At 47.2% G+C, this 21,443-nt stretch overlaps 1 protein-coding gene across 2 annotated transcripts; it reads left to right on the forward strand.

The window, feature by feature from the left end:
• Nucleotides 1-413: 413 nt before the first annotated feature.
• SSPN (sarcospan) lies at nt 414-20,108 on the forward strand. 2 transcript variants are annotated; one of them, XM_059846042.1, is made up of 4 exons: nt 414-510; nt 686-1,132; nt 11,911-11,997; nt 16,842-20,108. In XM_059846042.1, exons 2-4 carry the CDS (start codon nt 812-814, stop codon nt 17,202-17,204), a joined length of 771 nt encoding a protein of 256 aa, XP_059702025.1. In that variant the 5' UTR covers nt 414-510; nt 686-811; the 3' UTR covers nt 17,205-20,108. The 2 variants fall into 2 exon arrangements, with proteins under 2 accessions (XP_059702025.1, XP_059702024.1); XM_059846041.1 differs by lacking the exon at nt 414-510 and having other exon boundaries at nt 637-1,132.
• Nucleotides 20,109-21,443: the final 1,335 nt, after the last annotated feature.

Consider the following 21,443-nt stretch of genomic DNA (forward strand, 5'->3'; position numbering starts at 1 on the left):
AGGTAACATAAACAATCTTTCTGCTATGGATAACTTGCAGCCCTGGAAACATGCTCAGCAGATGTTTGCTCCACTGCTGCCCAGAAGCACCAGTCCTCACCGCTGGTCCCTGTCTGCTTCATCATATCACATGCCTAGCTGTGCTTTTGCAACTTTTGGGAAGAGACGGGATCCCTTTTGGCTCCCCGTGACATTAACTTGTATTTTCATTTGTACTTACTTCGTACTTTCCGTACACGCGATCAACTCCCTCCCCCTGGGACGCCCCTGTTTAAAGCGGCTCAGCGGGCGTGTAGAACGGGCACGGTGCCGGTGGGTGCCCTCAGCCACGCTCCGCCTGCCGCCAACCCCCAGGGGAGCCCCGGTGCCATGAGCTCCTTCCTGCCTGCTCCCTGCACAGGCACTGCAGCGTTCCCGGCTCCCTGGCGAGGCACATCTCCCTGCTGTTCAGCAGCCGGCGGTGCGGAATTCCTGCCCTGCTGTTTGCCCGTGCGTCCCCCGGCCCCCACGGTGCGCTCACACCTGCGGAGCCGAGCGAGCGCGCACGCCCGGCCCGCTGCGCGCACAGCCGGCGCCTGCACGTTGGCAGTGCGCTACCCCCCTTGCATCCCCCCCTTCTCCGGGCTATATGTGGCATTTCGAAGCTCTGACAATCTGCTTCCAAATGTTTTCCATATTTGTTCAGCCTCCTTGATTCAAATACCAGGAACAACTCAGCCGGCACAAAGCGAAACTTTGGGGGGCAGAAAACTCACGCCCCCATCGGCTGGGCACACACACACAAGCACGTGAGAGCCCAGAGCCCCCCGGCATGGGGAAGGAGGAGAAGAAAGCCCGGCACGGCACGTCCCCGAACCCCCAGAGCCAGACAGGGAAGGCACCCGGAGGGGAGAAAAGCGCCGGCTCGACGCAGGAGTCCGCGATGAAGAGGAAGAAGCAGAAGAAAGCCAAGGGGGATCCCAAAACTGGCCAGGAGGAGGAATCCCACACTTGTTGTGGCTGCCGTTTCCCGCTGCTGTTTGCGTTGCTGCAGCTGGCGTTAGGCACCTCTGTAACAGTGCTGGGCTTCCTTATGGCAGGCATCAGCTCCTCTCTGCTTGTCAGGGACACTCCATATTGGGCTGGGATAATTGTAAGCATAAAGTCTGTTTCTCCATAAAGTGCCTTTGCCAGCATTAATGCAAGCTGCATGACGCTCCACTTTAGACTAACCAACTGCATGCACGACACCATTTGAGTTATGCTAACTATAAATATTCCTGGGATTAAGTGTCTAGCTATACTTTCCCAAGGAGAACTGCTCCTGCAGAATAACACAGCCTTTCGTATTCTTCCTTGCAGTACCCAACAGACCTGAAATAAAATACAGGGTTGCTGTTCACTGGGTGTATGTATTAGCTTGTGCTTTGCAGTGAACTCCTGCCTGGTGATGCTGAAAAGAAAAGTGTTAATTTCTTATGCTGCCTACCCTCTTTGCCCACCAAACCATAGCCATCAGGTTTTGGATTTGAGAGCATAACTCTGTAACTCTCAACTTTTAGCTGGGTGAGGAGAGCAATGCCTGCTCTGGAGCTTCCTTGCTGTGCTGTGCTGGAGAACTGCTGGGATTTAACCCTCTTCCCGCTGCTGCTCCTGACTACACGTGGCCATGGGGAAGGGGATGGCACTGGTGGACGTGGCAGGGACAGGGAGCCCTTCCCAGGGCCTGCTGGGGGCTCCTGCCGAGTCACTTTGGAGTGACACACCAGCCTCGCGGTGTGGGCTGGGGGGACTGGGCAGAGGGCAGCGTCCTGCTGGGTGTGAATCAGAGGCAGTCCTGCTGGGGAAGCCTGGGTGATTCCCCAGCAGCAGCCACTCCTGTCCCCTGTAGGGCTGGGGACAGGGTGTGTGGTGCCATCCATGGTGTGACTCTGCTGGCTGTGGGCTTGGGCATGTGAGGTTTACCTCTGGAGGGACAGGGTCAGTGATTATGAGCCTGGAATAGGCCATGGATATAATTAAGCATACAGATTTCTTCCCTAGACAACAGGTTTCAGGAAAATATGTCCTGAAAATATGCCCTGATGTGTTAGCACAGTCCTGGGTGTTGTCAGATTGGAAGAATTCCCAGCAAACAAATTTGTGTTTAGGTACTTAGAGAAAAGATTTCTTGAAGCTCTGAACAGCTATGGGAGCATCTTCTGTAAATGTAATTTGTTGTTAGAAGATTATCTGAGCATCTGAACTGATTGGGGTTTGCTGTGTTAATCCTGCTGGGCATCCCTTCAGAGGGTGAAGGAGCAGGGCCTGAACTCCCAGAGGAAGAGCTCCTCTGACTCATCTCTTCATGTTTCTCTTCTGACTGAAGAGGCATCCAAGAGTTTAATGGTGTTTTGTGGAGCAAGAGCCTGCCCTTGCTTGGAAGAGGAATTTCCTCCTGGGAAGTTTTGACTGTTACAAACCAGAGGGGAATACAAATGATAAAACAGCAATATGTAGCATGGTCACTCCTGTTTATTTTGAGGATTCTGGAGGTCAGTTTATGTCTTTTCCAGACAGCACTGTTGCTATCACAGGTTTGAAATAGCTTTTTCACTGGAAAAAGGTGGGGAAAGTGAGCTGGACTGAACTAATGTACAGCCAGGGACATGAGAAAAGCCAGGAAGCAGCCCTGGCCTATGTGAATGTCATCAGTGCCCCAGCAGCATTCATCTGAGACATCCACAAATGGCTGGCCTCCCTTGGGGAGGCCTGAAACCCCACCAAAGTCGCTGCTTTCTGAAAACAGAGCTCTAACCCCTGTTGTTTTTAGCAGCAGCTGCCAGCAGTAGTGACATTTAGATGCCCACACGAGGCCAAGCTCTGTCACTTTCAGAGCTCCCCCCTGAAAATCAGGAATAATTCTCCATGTGTGTTCCTGAGCTAATTCCTGACTTGGAGCAAGACTCAGCTCTCAGCTGTGGTTGGTGGGCACATTCTGCACTCGTCAGCCAGGGGAATCCCTGGGGAAACATTTCCTGGGGAAACACTTCCTGGGACTGTGGGAGTTTTGGTTCGTGTTGCAGGGTGCCCTGGCTGTTGAGAGCAGCAGTGCAGGCTGTGGGCAGCCCCATGGGGAAGGGTGACTGCACCTAGGCTCTGAGTCAGATTGTGACTCTCACCTGGGGACTCTGGTGAGATGTTGAGTCACCAGCACACTCCAGCGTGGTTTGATTCATCCGTGGCTCAAACTGGCTTTTGGTGCCCCTCTGTTTACCCTCAGGGTGATGACAGGGACTGTCTGCTGGGGGCACATGGCCAGGCAGGCTCCTGGGCAACCATACTGCTCTCCTGTACCCTCAGCCCAAAGCAGAAAGGAAGGAGGGATCTGGCACCAGGTCAGAGGGAAGTGAAAAGGAAACTGGTGGTAGAAAGGAGAGGATGAGGAGGTGGGGCAGCCCCAGAGCCTGTGTGGAGCACTGGCTGTGGTACCACGGGAGCAGTGCAAAGCACATCTGAGGGGCAAAATGCAGCAGGTGCCACACCGTGCTACATCTGCTTTGCTCCTGTGCTGTGGTGTCTCCATGGAGGGACTTGGTGCCCACTGGGACATCAGGTGGAGACAGCCAGAAGCTGCTGATCTGGGAATTCCAGGTGTGCAGTCACAGGGTGCTGCTGATGAGCTGTGGTGGGGACTGTGCTGAGGACTGGCCTCGGGAGAGCTGGGGAAAACTGGTCCACGAAGGAGAACCCTTGGTGAGGAGCTGCATGTGGCTGGATGTCCTGTGGGCTGGTTTTTGAGCTGCATGGAAGGTGTTAGACAGGGGATGGATGACCCATGTGCTGCTTGAGAATAAATCTCATGGCATGAAGTGGCTTCCCAAAACTCATATATTCACACAGAAATGAGCAACAGGACAGAAAGATGTGGTGTAAAATAGCAGAGCATATTTGTTTTAGTAGCATCCCACTCAAGTGCTCTTTTTAAAGGACTTGATTAGTATTCTGAATCAAGACCTTAAAAAATCTATTATCGAGACCTTTTTAGCAACATTAGATGTAATGGGTGAAGCTCATTCCTGGTGTTACTCCTTTGGAACTACACCAGGCTGGATTTGACCCCACGGCTGTTAATGCAGGATGGCAGAAAAATGAAGGAAAATTGCTAATGTGTTAAATAGACCCTGATTGATTGAAAGCTGGTTTTTTCTTTCTTCTTTATTAGTGACAAAATGGTGACACCATTCCTTGCTGAAAATCAAGTGCTTCAGTGCATTACCAAGAATGGAAAGGAACTGTTTTTAGAGGAGCAGCCAGTGGAAAATGCTAGTGAGGAAAACCAGGCAAAGCTGTCTGAATTGAATGGGAATCAGAATTCCCATTTCAGAATTCAGAATTAAATGGGTTCAAAACCTGACTGTGTAGGTTTGTTTGGCTGGAGCAGGCCAGGGATTGGGTTCACCATCCTGGGGAATAAATGTGGCCAGTGATCCTCTGACAGGGAGTGAAGGAGGGCTCCAAGCCTGCAGGGCTTCCTCCCCAGAGCATCAGCCCTTCCCTCCTGAGCCCCTGCAGAAGGAAGATATGCAACTTGCATTGCACCCAGAGCACTTCACCATGAAAAGCAGCTAAAACCCACTTAAAATGCATTTGTCCAAAAATGCGTGGGGCATGAGTCAGAAACCAAAGGAAAATTTTATGGACAGAAACTACGAAGCTTTCAGGATTTACCACTTCTGCTTCAGCTTCAGCAACCTATTCCCTGTAAAAAGCCTCTCCCCCATTGCTAAGGACAGGCAGATAAATGCAGTAAAAGCAGTGAGGGCAGCATTTGTTTCACTTGCCTGGAACCTGTTACTGTGAAGGTGCCCATGAGACCTGTCCTGAGCTCCCCAGACTGCAGGCTGGACTCCCTGGCAGTCTCTTCCTTCTTGCTGCTTTGCAGAAGCTTGGACAAACTCTTCACAAACCCACTCATGAGTGCAGGACTTTATATTTTCCTGTGTCTTGCCACTGGCTTGGTGCATAGCTATGGGCAAGTTACTTAACCTTGCTAAGACTTCATTATTTCCCCTGCAAAGTGGGGTTAATAGTGGCCATCCTTCACCCCTTGCTTTGAGATCCTGGGATGAAAAGTGTTGCAGAGACAGTAGATATTAATGGTATCCTTTTCATTCTTTTTCATTAGCTTGTGGCCTTTTGACACCCAGAAGAAGTAGCGATGTATTTCTCCTTGAAAAACCTACTTTAGATTATTTCCACTGCGATCAAAAGTGGAGAGTATCAGAGTTTTCATGGACAAGCTCCCTTTCCAGCCCTGTTTTGCAGACTCAGGGAGTTAAGAAAGTTACAGAAGTGCTCATCAGAAATGATTATCCAGGGTGTTTATTATTTCTATCAGGAAGTTATTTTAAATGTATATGTATAGATGTTCATAAAATTAGGACTTTTAAAAACATTTTTAAAAATCTGATTCACAAGCAGTTCAAGGCAGCAACTGGGGCTCCAGCTGTCACTGATTTTATTGCAAAAAGCACCCCAAAAGATCTGCCATGGGCTGAGCCCCCAGCCCAGAAGCTCTGACACTTCTCCCTGCTCCAGCCTTTCTCTATCTCCCCAGTGTTTCCCCAGGCCAGAGGGTCCCTTTACTCAAGGGGTGGCCATGGCTTGTGGCTTTTTGGCATCAGTGCTCAAGCACTGGCTTCTCTGCCCAGTGGAGGTGAGGCTGATGTGGGGCTGTGTGGTGCAAAACTTTTAACTGAAAAAGCAGTTTAATCAACTTTCATTTACCTGGAATCAGAAATGTTTATGTCACTATAACTTTTGCTTGTTTTTAGGGAAAACATTTTCAATTTCTAATAGAAGGTGACTCTTGAAACCTGGTGCCATCAAAAAGTCATGCAGGCATCCATATTTTTTTGGTACAGGCTACCTTCAGTTAGCCATGGGCAAACATCAAAAGGTTTAAGGGAGGACTGCCTTGAAGAAGAGGCCAGTGCTTGCTTAGAACCATGTGTAGCACCAGAGCAGGACCCTTCAGAACTCTCTGCCCTTAAATCTCATCCTCTTCCAAGAGTAACCATGCATTGATTAACTGAAATTCACACTTTGGTTTTGCTCAGGTGTGGAGTGGAAAACTTTGATGGGGAGAAATGTTCAAACACTCTGAAGGAATGGTTTGAGAAGGTAACTGCACACCTGAGGTGTGTCTGATACCTGGCCAGGGCTGATCTAATCCTGGACCCATCAGTGGCTTAGCCCACACTTTGACTGCAGAATTCCTGGCTGGAATTTGTGCAAAAAGCCTAGGTAAAATTTGGAGAGGGATATTAAGCAGGTTTCTCCAGCCCAGGTAGCCTCATCACTATAGAGATGGTGGCTTTCACAGTCACAGACACACCCCAAGCCACAAGTGGTGTTCATGAGTACTCTCAGCCATGCTGCACTCCTCAGGCTGAAAATCACTGCTGGCTCTGTGAACTCTTAATTTTATTTTATTTTATTTTTTTGATCCCTCAGGCTTTTGTTCAGCCAGGACTGTATTTCTGGTTTAACAGCAGCAATGGACTGCAGCTCCTGGCTGTGTAAGCAATTGTAGCCTTTGGGGGAGTGAAATCTTACCTTAGCACAAGTGACAAGCAACTGACCTAAACAGCAAAGATTATTATGGAAAAAATAGCATTTCATTTGATTCTAGATGCTCTTGCAGGGTTTTGATGACTTTACAGGATTTAAGAGAGAGTTGTGGATCTGCTAGCAGGTGTTATTGCATGGCTTGAAGGAACCTGTAGTACCATCATTATTTTATTCTGTAGGTGGGGCAGGGATGGGCAGTTATTGTGGGGTTAATCGCTGTTGAAAGAATGATTTCCTAGATGATGATGATATTATTATTATTATTATTATTATTATTATTATTATTATTATTATTGCATTATTATTGCCATTATTTTTGGAAATAACTTATATGCAACTAAATTGTCCTTAAATTTAACAAGAAGTCTGTAAGGGGTAAAAAAAAATTAGGGCACAGTACCTCTGAGCTGCAGACTGGCTTCTTTCACACGTGACAGTGAGACCCAGGCTGACCTGAGGCTGATGAAAGCTGGCAGTGAAAGCTGCCTGCAGCACCCATTTTCATCACAGCTTACTCAAACCTCATAAAGCCAATGAACTTCAGTGCTGCTGTCTGCAGCAGCCTGTAGAGATGTCTGGCACCAGAGGTGATCCAGGTTTATAATGGCAAAGCCAACAGGGACAGGTTCTTTCCTGCATCAAAATCTGTGTCCAGTGGGAGTGTTAGATTTGGTGGATAAAGCAGCTTCTCCAAAGGTGTAGACAGGAGCTAAGCCTTGCTGTATCTGATAAGGTGGGAGAACCATCAACCAAGTATCACCTCTGAGGGAGAGCCAGAAACTCCTCGGACAGCTGCAAGAGATCATTCTTTACCTGTGTCCCTAAAAACAGAGAGATCCCCAGTGTCTCCAAGTGAGCAACTACAAAATAACTTGTCCATAATGGAGTTGTCTTCCTAATTCTATTAACAGTAATTTTCCTCCTGAAGTTTGAGTTTACATTCTCATTAAATAGGAAGAGTCCTCCTGTGGGTCTCAGCAGTGCTGTGTGGCATTGCAAGGTGTACCTGGGAGAGGTTTTGTCCTGCAGTGTGTTTGCTTTCTGCCCCTAAAAATTTTGACAGGAGGTTTTTGCTAATGAAGCCCCCATACAAAGAGCTATACTGTGCCTTTGTGAGCATTTGCAGCATTTGCCGTGTGATGTGGCACAGACCCAAGATGCTCCTTAGAGCCAGGTTTTTGTCTCCTGCCTTCACTTCTTGGTGGATGTTCCCAGCCCTCCTGCTTTACCAGCCAACATTTTCAAGATGCTCTGGGTAGGAGGCAGTTCACTAGAGAAAACCACCTATTCTACATTTGGGCTAAAATTGTAGCAATAACAAAAGGAAAACCAGTTTCACAAGCATACAGGGGAGAGATGGAGACAGATTAGAGCAATCTGTGGTTTTGAAATCTGTCGGAATAAAGCAAACCACATGAATATGTCAGCGTGCAAAGATAATGAGCGCAAACCGCAGCGGAAATTTGTGCCCTACGTGTTCAGATTTCCCCTAATTACACCCAACCTTCCTCAGCCCTGACATGTGGTGTCCTTGTGCTCCTCGTACACCTTGTGCTCAATCCTTGCAGGAGCAGATGGGATAACATGACAACAGGTTCCTGCACTCTTTGGGGTGGGAGCAAGCTGGAAAACTTCTCTTCCTATTTTGACTGTGGCTTAAAAAACCAAGAATTCTTCAGTCACTTTTCAGCCCTGAGGTGTTCCTGCCCAATAGGAGGAATGTCTGTTGCTTCCCCCCAAAAAGAAATATTACTAAAAATTTTGTACAGCCTAAATATTTAAGTTCTTCAGCCAGTGTTAGTAAATAGCTGTTCTCCTGGGTTGTGATCACAGGGTGTGCCTTAAGCAAAATGAAATTTCTACCTTTCCTAAATACTTCTGTATCACATTTGGGTCTTTTTCTAGGCAGTGCTTTCCAAAATTAAATTCTTCCCTTGGATAACCTTTCACGTCACTACCTATTCAGCAAGGGGTGTGTTAGTCCATATGGAAATTTTGAAGTAGGATCTTGAAATAAACTCGAGTTGAAACATGCACAGAAATGCAAATTCCTGGATTTCTGGGTAACAGTTGACCAGAGCTGATCTAATTAAATGCCATCCTGCAGGTCTCAAAGAATCTGTTTTATTTGTGTAACAAATGCACATCGATTGGTGGCAAGCACGTGCTGAAGTGGGTTCAATTCCATTTTATGTTGTGTGCTCAGTCAATAAGGCATGGGAAGTGTGTGCTTCACACTGGGATGTGGCAGTGGCTGTTGCAGCACCAGGATGTGGGATTACCTAATGCTGCTTAGCAATCAGCATCAACAGCACCTGTAACACGCCTGCAGCTGTTATAGTTACTTAGAGGCTCCTAAAAAACACTTACCAGTGGATTTTTATAGTTTTTCTGTTACACTTCACAGGTGTAATTCAGAGCTGATCTATTAATAATGTATAAAATAGCAGCATAGAGCTGTTTCCTATATAAACATTCCACGCTTTGGTTTCCTCCAAGGAGTGAATTTACCTTTAAAGAGCTGAAATGTTAAACATATGTGGGTCATAATTCTCAGCCACATTATTTTTCACTGCCACTTAGAAAAACATACATCTCTGGTTTAAAAAAAAAAAAAAAAAAGTTACTGTGTTCTTATAAAAGAAATGCTAAGCTTTCTGAAATATCCTGGCCAAGACTTGCCGGAATCCTGACCCAGTGTAATCCTTTATAAATACCTCTCTACAAATGTGCCTCTTCAAGTGTCCCTGAGTATATTATTTAAATCCCAGAGGAACTTTAGAAAGCGTGTGCAGGAATGGAGCTGCTTTTAACTGATAGCCCTTTGTATGGGAAGCTTTCTGAAAAGGGAGGTCTGATCCTGCCACGTGTGAAGCCAGCTGGAGTTTTGCAAAAGTTGTCCAAGGCACTTGATGGCAGAGAGAAAATTCCAGCATTGGTCTCTGCCCTCAGAAATGAATGCAGCCCTGTCAGCCCTCTGTGGTTAAATGGAAGGGGAAGGAGGGAGTGGGAACAGTCCCATGATGTCTCATGGCAGTCACCTGGAGGCAAATCTGGCTCGCTGTCCATGCAAGTGTAAATGCCCACTAGTGTAACTGAAGCAAGGCAAATTTGATTTATTGCTCATAACAAGATCCTTCAGCACCAGATCCTGAAAATACTTAGGTCCAGCTTTGATGTGAGGAGCCCCTATGATTTTGATTTGTCATGAATTTTGGGGATATGATGTTAAGAGAGTGTGTTTAAGCTTTTTTTTTTTAGTTCTTGCTGCAGGTTGTCTCCTTCAGCCATTACTGGCACTGGGGGAATTTATCATTTGGAGATTATCAGCAATAGGATTTCTTATGATTTAAGTTTTATGGGCATGTTAATTGAATTAAAAGATTAATCTATGGTGCAAGGGACCAAGGACATAATCCTGAGAAATAAAACAAATAAAACATGGTTCAGTCACACAGAAGCACTACAGGGCAAAAAAAACCCAGCTCTGAAGGACCTTTGACAATAAAGGTTGTTTTTTCCCCAGACAACCCTGTCAGCTACTGCTGTCAACAATAGAAAGAAAGAAACAAATAAATTGGAGGCCGTGTGTAAGTCACAGGACCAGAAAATAAATACACATGACATGGAAAGGAGTAAATAATACTGACGCATTCTTTAGCAATGCTCTCAGGCAATACTTCCTATTCATGTCCCACTGAAATGACATGAAATAAAACTTCATGGGGAAAAGTGTTACTAATTGCCCAGGTTCTTGAGGGACATGGCTCTGTGTGTGTTGGGAGGTACTTCTCCTTTGCAGGGCTGCTGCCTTGGGCCTTGCACCAGCAATGCAGATGCAAAATGTTTGATACTTTCTGCAGCAGATCATAAAAGGAACATACTTATCCATTACTGTCCAAAAGGACAGCTGGGCATTTATCACTGCAGGTCAAGCTCCCTGTGGAGCTGGAAATCTGGATGTGAGCAGCACTTCCAGGGCATGCAGGTGGGGATGGGGCTGTGATGGAGCCCCACACTCCTGCAGGCATCTCCATGGCATAGCCCTACTTTGGCAAAGGCAGCTCACATGTGGCTCTGACCAAAGAAGGCAAATCCCACTGCTCTGGGAAAGCAGTCTCAAATTAATGACAACTCTTTCAAACTCCAGAAGTAAAATGGAGTGGGTGGAAAAAATATAGAATCTTGCTGCAGTCACTGAGAATTTAACAGCTGCCGTTTATAACCAAGGTGCTCCTAGCAGGGAGGCAAAGACTTGCTCCTGGCCCTGCATGGAGAGAGGACCACTGAAAGGACAGTGCCGGATCTCATCCAAAGTCCCCACTAAGGCTTATCACACCTAAAATGGCTCTTAAAGGTGTGATTTGAAGGGTCATTTAAAAACACGTGCATGCCATCAACTCAAGGCATGCTTTTCCAAGGCAACTCAAACACGCACAGATTTCTCCAAACACAGCTCCAGCTGCCAACAGTTTCTCTCACGCCCAGATCCAGCCCCACAGGGAGCCCTCACCTCGTGCTTGGGTACCCAACTCCTCCATCCAGGGAATGAACTGCCAAAAAGCAGCAGTCTGCTGCTCCTAAGTCCTCCTGTGAGGTTTGCTCACTGATTCTCCAAAAAGTGGGAGAGGAGAGCACTTGACTGGAGTGCTTAGCACAGTGTGGGGACACACTGTGTTTTCTAAACACAAAAAAGCAAATCACATTCATTAGGCTAGTTCCTCAGAGGAGGATCTCCCCTTCTTGCCTGGAAAACGCCAACTTGTGAGTACCTGCTCCTGCAGATAAATCCAGAAATAATAATAAATACGGCTAAATGAATAAACAAGAGTGCAAATACTTTTCCATTACTTTTAACCTTCAGCAATTACTGCCACAGGGCTAAAACACAGTTTCAGATTGCAAGGGAGATGGATATCCCCTTTAGTGAGGTGTCCACTCCAAAAGAGGGTGAAAGCCTCTGCAATAAACTCTGCTGCTTCTTACCCAGTGGCAGCCATGGTTTAATGATTTAAAACTTGCATGGGTGACATAAAAACCCTGTCAGCACCCAGAGCTACATAGGATGGTGCTCTTCGAGCTTGCAAGCCCAACTTCAGAAACCTTCTGCTCTTTTTGGATGGTTGTGTGGGCAAAAACTCAACACACATCCTGGGGGCTGTTGTTGTGCTGTGTCTTTGATGACTTTGCTTCCACACCGCATCTTGAATTATGGTTCTGCAAACACAGAAAGATGTCTTGGCTGGAGGAGGGGGGGAAATTGTGTTTTGTAGGGTTTTTTTAACTTTGACACATTTTACATCTCCCTCCTTGCAGGTCTGTGTGGTGGCCTTAGTGGGATTTGTTATGCTTTGTATCTCGTACCAGCCTGACGAGAAGACGTGTGCACAGTTCACAGTGAAGGTACCTGAACATTTTTTAAGCATTTTTTTTTCTTCTCATGTCATTAAATATAATAAAAAAAGTTGATACAGAGGATATTTTTAAGACCACAGGAAAAGAAGTGAAAATGCACCTGAAATGCAGGAATGGTTTTCTGTTACTTTCCAGGCAGCCAAGGAAGAAACTGTATCCTATAAAGGGGAAACCCTAATAACATTTCAAATCAGAGCAAGATACCATTTTATTCACCATGTTTTAGGAATATAGACAAAGCTGGAATAATTTGGGAAGTGTTCAGAGAGTTTAAGTATATTAAGTGGAGATAGTGAGCAGGGTAAGAAGTAAGGTGGCATAAAATGAGTCCACTTAAACCAAGGTTTAATATTTAATGGGAAAGTACTGGGAAAGCACAGGGACATGCATTCTCCCACAAAGCAAATTCCCATCTGTTCATTGCAGGAATTGCACCATACCCCACCTTTGTCTCCAAAACTGCTTTGCTGACACTGGTGAGCACCTAGAAGAGCAAGGCTGAGAAGGCTTGTTTTTAACACCATTTTCCTGGGCTATTTTCCTTATTATTGTAATTTTCAGGGCTCTTAATATTTTGCAGACACATAATAACCGAGAAAAATACCGACGCAAGCAGCACAAAATAACAGTGATTATTAGCTGGAAAAAGGCAGAAGGAAACAAAATGCAAGGAGCAGCTTTTCAAAACCCTGGCATCCATCCTCCCTTAGAAATTAGACCCCGGTGTGTCTTTTGTGTCTCTCTCGAGCTTCTCTCGTACTTAAAGAAAAAAAGGGAGAAGAACAATTGTGCCTGCCCTGTGGCTGCCTCTACATTGTCCCTTGTCACCTTTCTGCCCCCAAGGAAGGTCACTGGCCTGGGCGGGGGCTGCCACACCAGGATTTTTACTGCCTGCCCCGCAGCTGTAAATTGAATTTGGCATCCAGGCAGGAAGGGAGTCATCCCTCGTGTTGGGAAGGGCATGTCGGGCTGGGCAGCTCAGATGTCTCTCTCTGCCACCCACCCTGACGGTAAGGAATGTGAGCCATCATTCCCTGTAAGAAAACAGACATTTTGGAATTGCTCCCGAGGTGATGTAAAATGAGCCATTCCTCATCACCTGGCAGAATCAGAGCTTAAATCTCCCTGGTTCAGTCAATAGCCCATGGACTGCTGCTTACCGAAGGCACCCTCCTCCCCAAAATCCCCCTTCCCAGCATTTCCTATTGCAGCATGCCACAGAACTTCATCATTCCCAGGCTGTTCACCTTTCCTGTCCCATGTCCCTGCTGGGAGCTGTTATCCCACAGTTTGGGATAACAGGACCAAAAAAAAAAAAAAAAAAAAAAAAGCTTCTGTCTGAAGGGCTCATACCTATTTTAACAAAGGAGGAGTTAAAACTCTTCTCCAGGACTTCATTCACATAGGACTCATCTACATCTCCAGTATCACTTCTCAAATTTTTGAATTTCAGTTAAAGGCTGTCTCTGAACTAAAAACAAGCATTAGCTGTGACAAGACTGAGGATGCAAGAGTGCAGTCATGAGACAGATTGTTCAGAGGGTTGTTCTTTTCTCCTTGGGGGCCTGAAGCTTCATCAAGCCCTGCAGTTGGGTTCAGCCCAGTCTGCTCCGACTATCCTTACGGGGTGTGGCCCAGGTCCTGCCCTCACACTGATATCTGGTTCCCATCAGCCAAGCATCATCCTGCAGGAAAATCCAGGCTGAACTTCCCTGGAGTGCATTAAGCACCCCAAGGTCCCTTGCACAGCCCAAGGATCACTGTAGAGGAGGACCACACACACAGACACACAGACAGACACACACACACACACAGGCCTGGGGGATTTGGATCATCCCTCAAGGTGACCCTCTGACCACTGCAAGCGACTCCCTTGGGGTGGAAAACAGGAGGAGACCTGTGCAGTTCTCTCTGCCTTCCTCCCTCTCAGCAGCTGCTTCTTTCATTTCACACTTGCATGAGCCCTGGATCCTGTTAAAGAAAGAGGTGTGAGAACTGCTTTCGGCAGAAGTCCCTTCCTGAGACTGCTGTGGGTACCCGCAGCATGCCATGTGTCCCTGAGAAAGGGAGGCCACCCAAAGAGAAGGTTGCTGTGCCCTTCAGGGGGACAGCAACAGCCAGTGAGTGCCACACAGGAAAATCTTGAGCCATCCTGTGGAGTTCCTGGGCTCTGTGCTGACATTTGACAGATCACTCCCTGCAGCCCGGGGTAGTGACGCCCTCTGCTCCCACATGCCCAGCCCACGCCGTGACACACCACGGTTCCTGTTCCCTGCAGGGGCTCATGCCTGAGCCACCACCACCCTCAGAAATGGCCTCCTGATCCACCTCTGCAAACCTCTCTGCTTCCACCTCTGATAACTATGAGCAGCGTTTTCCAGGAGGAACTTAATCCATCTTCCTGTTATTTATTTCAATTTAGTCACAGAGGACAACTATTGCCAGTAAATATTGCTAAAATGTCTCTTCCTCATATGAGGAACACGAAGGAGGATGAGGTGCCATGCTCTGAGGTCATTGTACATTGTCTCTCCCCACTTCCCTTTTCTCCTTCTATTTAAGCAGCAATTGCAGTGCCTGTCTCTCTGAAGCTGTTAAAAACCAGTTTTCCAGTGGCAAGTCCTGGTTCCTGGGCAGAGCCCACCACACAGTTGTATTTGTGATGCTGAAGTTGCCTCCAGGTCTGGCATGTGATTAATCTGATGATGAAATCTCAGCACTCACTGTCTTGTGCTCCCTCAGAGGCAGTGCTTGCATTTGGCTCACCTTTGATATTTGGGAACGTGTTCATTTTCAGCAGCTCGCAGAGAGATTCCTCTGCAAACATTTTGTGAGAATAATAAGCTTTTTGGAAATTGCCCTGAGTCCCCCATGCATGTCCCTTTGCCTCCAAGGATTATCATAAGAGCTGCCTGTGTATTCAGATTCAGAGATTCCTTCCCTTTAGGAACACAACAGACAAATTTTCCCATGCTGTACCCAGAGCATAGATTAGGCTGTTGTGTCCTGACTTTGGATAGAAGTTGTTAGCTAAATAAAATGCCTGCCAAGGGAGAATCAGGCACATGGTGCAGTCTTGGCTTAGTATCCCATCTATTAGGGAGGCCTGATTCTGTCTTCTGCTGGGCTGAATCCAGGGACTTCCACCAGGACTTCTATATCACAGAACCAACATTTGTCCATTTTCTGTTTTCCCCATCGAACACATTTGCACCATCTTTGAAAACAATGCCACTGGCTTATGAATTACCACATCTTGGTTTGGAGGGGGTCCATCAGTCAGCAGCACTCCATCTTCTGCATGCTTCATATGAGGAGGTGGCCCCATTTTCCAGCTTCACCTTTCCCATGGACCCTTCCCTTGAAAGCTGAGGGGACAAAGTAATTGCATTTAATAAGAGCCACCCTCATTTTGAAGCTGCCCTTGGTTTAAGGCCACAGGGGAAGTAATTAAATTTAATAGCAGCCAAGTCTTGGAAACTAAGATCTTTCAGTAAGAATTTGGTGATAGGAGGGGGAAAACGTACATAGTGCTTCAGGACCTGCAATAATCCCAAATATTTTTTTTTCAAGCTGGCAACCTAACAGAAAATTGATTCACAGTGTAGTTCTAAGATAAATACACCAGGAGTGTGAATTTTATCAAGACATACATAGTTGGAGTTTCAAGGTCAAAAAAAAGCTTTTATATTGATATTTTGCTTGCAGTATTGAGGTTAAGAGAGAGAAAGAGAGAGAGAGAATCTGCTGTTTAAAATAACAGATTCCCAACCATGCCATGTGTCTGACAGATAAGACGCCAAGGAAAATAAATGTTTTTACAGTGCTGAACAGAACCAAAAAAATGCAATTTTGGCTAAACACAGAACATGATTTTAATATACATTCACACATATTTTGTACGCTGTGAAGCAACTGCCAATTCCAGCTATCAAAAGCAAAGGGAAGCCCATATGTGCTGGTATCCAAAGCTCTCAGGTGAATCCCAGAGTGTCAAAGGCTCTGACTTGCTGCCAGTTTCCATGTGTTTGTGGAGGTGGACTCTGCAGAGCTACCCTTGATAAAAGCCACGCTATTTTTAAGCTGCCACTGTTGTGAGGAGCAGTGGAGGTGACGAGCAGACCCTTGTCCTTCTCACACTGTAACACTGGGAAAAGAAAGGTGCTTGCTGCCCTTTCATGCCTGTGAAAGACTTCCCCATGTTTATGGGACAGGTTTTGGAAGCAGATTGAGCACAGCACACACTTTTTTTGTGGAGATCTGCATTCCCATTCCGCAGTGGGACATGGGAAACAAAAGGCTGGCTGCACCCACAGGGCCTAAAGTGAGAGATCAGCCACCCCGCTGCCTGATTTGCAAGTATAAATCAGATTTGTTTGGACATGAGCAAAGTCTCAAAAACACCTAGAGCTCAGCACAGCCTGGGGTAAGATGGCAGCCCAAGGCTCAGTCTACTCAGCTCTGCTTCCAGGCACTAAATTGTCTCAACTGATGACCGTGGCTCCTGTCAATGCAGGTATGACTGGAGAGGAAAATTCTCCCTCCCTCTCTAGAAAGCTTCTTGATGTATAGACACACCAGTTCCTTGGTGCTCTCCCCAGGACTCCAAATTGCAAGGCAATGATCATATAAAACATGCAAGGCAAGTTCTTGAGATGACCTGCTGAACTTCTCATCACAAGGAGCCTTGCAGTTGTTGAAGCACCCAATCTCCAGACAGTACATTGAGGGTTCCCTGCAAAGTACCTGTGCTGTGTTCCTTGTGAGTTCCTCAATCTCTATGAGGCTGGAAAAAGAGGGTTTATCTCTTTTTTTTCCCCCCTTTCTTTCAGCTGCTGTATTTTCTCCTGAGCGCCCTGGCTCTGGTTGCCTGTGTTTTGGCAGTGGCTTTTGCTGCACACCACTACTTGCAGCTGACCAAGTTCACCTGTGACACCACCCAAGATTTCTGCCAGTGCAAACTGGACACTGCAGACCCCCTGGGCCGCACCTTCGTGTACCAGGACACCGACTGTGGCAGCCTGACCAGCATGCTCAGCCTATACCTCCTTCTGCAGATGGCTCTCAACCTGGTGGCAGCCCTGGTGTGCCTGCTGATGTGCTTTGTGGTGTGGAAGCACCGCTACCAGGTCTTCTACGTGGGCGTTTGCTTCCAGCCTCTCACGGCAGCTGAGGGCCACGGGCAGCAAGTGTAGGGTTTGGGCTGGGCTGGCAGGGGCTTGTGGCCAGGGATGGGAACTGTCACCACAGGCACTGCAGAGGGATGGGCCCTTGGAAGGTGTTTGATGAGGAAAAATGCTCACACAGCTTTAATGAATTGATTTTTCAATCCTTTTGGGAGCATTTCGTACGGCTGCTCTTGAGAAAAGGCTTCTTGTGAGATTAGCCAGAGGTCACAGAGTCCTAAAGATGCAGCTGTACAAATGCTCCCCTCAGAGGATCTGTAATAGCCATGGATAAAATCTTTGGGAACTCATCTGCAGGGCTACAGCCATTACAAAATAGGGTCCATTTCCCTCTTGCCTTCAGAGAAGCTATGCCAATTTCTACCAGATATGGATCTGATCCAAACTGCTTAATTATATCAGTGGGAACATGCTTTGGGAATATATCATATCTTGGTGCTCTGGGTGTAATCCATGCTAACCTGATGGGAATTTAACATTCAGACAGGGATGAGGGAGGTCAAGACCTCTTCCAATGCAGGTTGAGACCAACACCAAAGTGAATATATTGATGGCTGCCATATAAAATAGACATATAACTTTTCAGAGTGAATACTGATATAGGCTACCTAACCCAATTACTAATAAACAACAAATATGAGTGAGTTCACTGAAGGTTCTTTGGTGGGCCCTGCTTGAAATCCCAGGCAGATTTCTGATGTTTGGGAGAAAAGATCAGTTTAAGGAACCTTGAGTTGCACTCCTAAAGTAGAGGGACTCTAAATCTGTAGTCATGTTAAAAACTATGTCCATAATGCTCTAATTGCAGGCTGACAAACCCGGATTTTAGCCAGTTCCACCAATTATACTTCAAGCACAAAAGGCCAAATGCATTTTTGGTGTAACTCCTCTGAAGACAATCAGCCTTACACACCAGCAGTGGAGTTGGGCCAACAGCCCTGAAAGATATATCCCTGCAACAATGAATGTTTTTAAAATGGGGTGGAGGGAGGGAAGCAAGAAGAGACTGCCAGTCTCCCAAAGACATCTCTGATAATGATGAGGGCAACAGAATAATGATTTCTTAATGAGGATGGAAAAACAAAGCATATTTAAGCAGTGCTTTTTCACCCTGAAAGTGCAGCTCTAGAAGTGCTTTACATCTTGTTAGCCTTATACCAAGACAACTACGTTGGTTTGTCCCTTGAACTGCCATTTCCACTTGCACAGCATGGACAGCTAAATTTAGCGCAATTCCTAATTGGCAGCATTTGGCACTGCCTCCTGATCCATATCTGTGCAAGGGCAAGCCAGCTGGTGCTCACACCCTGCCATGACGAGGAATTTCCCGATCCCAGCCAGAACAAGGATGTCTCTGAGGTGGGGTGGAGCAATCACATGCCAGAAAAATTGTGCCATAATCACCAGCTAGGAGGAAGCAAATTAAATTTATATAAGGCTTTAAAGAAAAGAACAGCCAACTTTCTGCAGCAAAAAGAGTCATCAAAAAGTCAAAAACCCAGACTGGCACAAACCTAGTTGTCTAAGGAGCGCTAATCCTACCAAAAAAACCTGTCTTCCATATGGTGATCACACATCATCCTGGGGCTAGACCATCAAGCCTCCAGGGTCAGAAGATCACAGTGTAGTGAAGTCTCCTGTGGCCCACCTAGAACACTGCTGGGTGTAGGGGCTGTAGTTTTAGTCATGGAAAGTGCCTCTGGAGCAGACATAGCATCACCAAGGCACTCTCTGCCAAGTCACAAAGCGAGGAGCTGCAGGACATGAGAGGTTTTGAGATCTGCTTCCAAATGACCTTTTTTATTGCACCTAAAAGTAACAACCACTCCTAAGCCTGGCTGCAGGGCACATTTGCAATGGTGCCTGTGTCACCATCCATCCAAAGACCTCAGTCTGCCTCCCAGGCACTGCTGGGGCAAGCTGAGGCAGGAGAGGACTGGGATAGCAGGCTGGTGGTATCAGACTCATCCTTGGGGCCATCCATGTGGATCTGGCAGGAACCAGCCCATCTCCCATGGCTCTGGTGGAACGTGCTGCCAGCAGTGCTCACGGACCTGTGGCAGGGCCATCCTGCCTGGAGATGGGTACACAGGGGTGCCTCTCACCTTGTGGTGTGCTCAGGTTTGTCCCCCGTCCCACACACACCTCCGGCCGTGCTCTCTGTGGAAGCTCAGGGAAGAGGATGTACTTTCCTCCTACCTTCACGACCCTCTGGCCCTCCCTCCAGCCAAAAATGTGGGATGCTCTCTCCACACAGAAGATAACAAGAAGCAGGAAAGGGATCAAAGGGAGTCTGAATGATAGCTGAGCTTTGGGGCCTTCCCCCATCCTCACCACTGCAGATGGCTGGCACAGCAAGAGCAAGGCTGTGCTGGCACAGCAGGGCATGATTCCCCACCCATCCAAAATGTCCCTTTGCTCAGGGGATAGCTTGGTGTGCAGCATTCCACCCTGGCCCAGCAGCATTTCCAGCAGAGCTGCCCTTTGTCTCCTTGATCCTCTGACCCCTGCCTCACCCACGTGTTCTCACCTCCGTCTCCCATCACCTTGCAGGTGCAGGGGATGGGGCTGGGCTGGCAGTGCCCGGCCTCTGCCTGCTCACCCCTGGGCTGAGACTTGCTGGGGCTGCTCTGGGGCACGTCAGACACAGCGGGGATGATCACAGAGCTGCTGTAAATGCCTTCGGCGTGTAGGCAGGGAGGAGAAGGGAGGTCTGGATAACAGAGCCTGCTCCACTTAATAAGCTGTGCACCTCCATATCAGCTCACCCTCCACTTCCAGCCACAAATTCGGTTTGCTAATCAGCACAATGCAGCTTAACCCCTTGCTCTGGAAGAAAGCAATATTCATCGTGTATTCTGTTGGTGGTTTAGATGCTTAATGAATAAATATGGGGCATTTCGATCTAGCAAAGATGAACTTCTTCATTTCATTTTTATGTATCTCAAGAGCATAAAATCAAAACAGGAGAGGTGGAGAAACAGACACAGAAGGTTTAGGAACTGGTTTCCCCCTGGGTATGGTTTTACAATGTGTATTTTGCTTGGATTGAGAATTTTGGAAGGTACAAATTAAAGGATTTTCACCTACCACAGCATATCCGGACACCTCCCAGCCTTTCCCCAGTGTCAGACTCCACTTGGACTGCACCAGGAGAAAGACTGGGACTAAAAGGCTTGGAAAGGACAGAGATGTTGAAAAAGAAAACAATTTTTTATAAGGCTAGGAAATTTATCTTATAGGTGAATTCCACAGAAAGGAGTAGGATTAAACCTCTATGGACAACACAGAATTTGCGAAGAGCTCGATCTAATTTACTCTCACAAACCCAGGTGTGATTCTCATTTGCACCCTGGCCACTTTACACTGTTTTCCCAGTGTAAAGGGGCTGTAAAGACGGCATCAATCATCTTTACACCTACTTCATGGCCATTTTACACAGCTAAAAGGGCCCTTTGTGTAAATGAGAACTCAAGCCCTAGAGAATTTAATAGAGAGGAGATCCTTTCTATAGACTGTGCTAGACCCTCTAATAGGGTCTATTACTGGGATATAACTCTCCGCTGGATTTTATAGCTTGGCTTAGAGATCATCAGTCTCGATTAAATTCAGTTCTGCAGAACTTTTCCAAAGGCCATCACCCTCTGGTGTCATGCCTGCTCCTCCACCCCGAACACACACAGAGTGATGGTGTTGCATGGATAACTGCTCGGGATTTTAAAAGGAGAAACAGCAGCAGCCACCACTTTCCTCAGGCTCTGAGGCATTTTGATGTCGTGCTATGCAAATGACGAAGCAACAACAACGGCAGCGAAAAGGGAACCGAGACGCGGCGCCTCCCGGGGAGCCAAAATGTCACACTCTCAGCCCCGCCAGGGCCCGTGCCCTGTCCCTGCCCTGCTGCCGCTACAGGGCCAGGGCTGGTGGGCGAAGGGGAAGCACGGCCAGGCCTGGCCCCACGCTGGGGCTGCCACCAGCCCTCATGTGACGGCCATCTGCGCCTCGCTGGCCCGGCCGCCGCTGCGTGGGCACCGCTTGGAGCTTTGCCTAAACAACAACTCTGCGCAAGAACGCGGGAGCTGCAATCAACTCGCAGGGCTAATTTTTTTCTATTTTTTTTTTTTTTCTCTTTTTTTTCACTCTCCCAGCCAGTGCAATATTTGCTCTGGGGCCCTTTCGAAAGAGAAAGCACGCTGCTAGCGTGTGAGAGGAGCCGCGGCTCAGGTCCTCTATATTTAGAAAGCCAGG

This window comes from Haemorhous mexicanus, chromosome 5, assembly GCF_027477595.1.
Source record: "Haemorhous mexicanus isolate bHaeMex1 chromosome 5, bHaeMex1.pri, whole genome shotgun sequence".
Lineage (NCBI taxonomy): Eukaryota > Metazoa > Chordata > Aves > Passeriformes > Fringillidae > Haemorhous > Haemorhous mexicanus.

Excerpts from the sequence above, each read along its gene's own strand:
- SSPN (XM_059846042.1), top strand. The coding sequence starts at position 812 with ATGGGGAAGGAGGAGAAGAAAGCCCGGCACGGCACGTCCCCGAACCCC. Across the intron at positions 1,133-11,910 it reads CATATTGGGCTGGGATAATT|GTCTGTGTGGTGGCCTTAGT; the intron begins GTAAGCATAAAG and ends CCCTCCTTGCAG. Across the intron at positions 11,998-16,841 it reads GTGCACAGTTCACAGTGAAG|CTGCTGTATTTTCTCCTGAG; the intron begins GTACCTGAACAT and ends CCTTTCTTTCAG.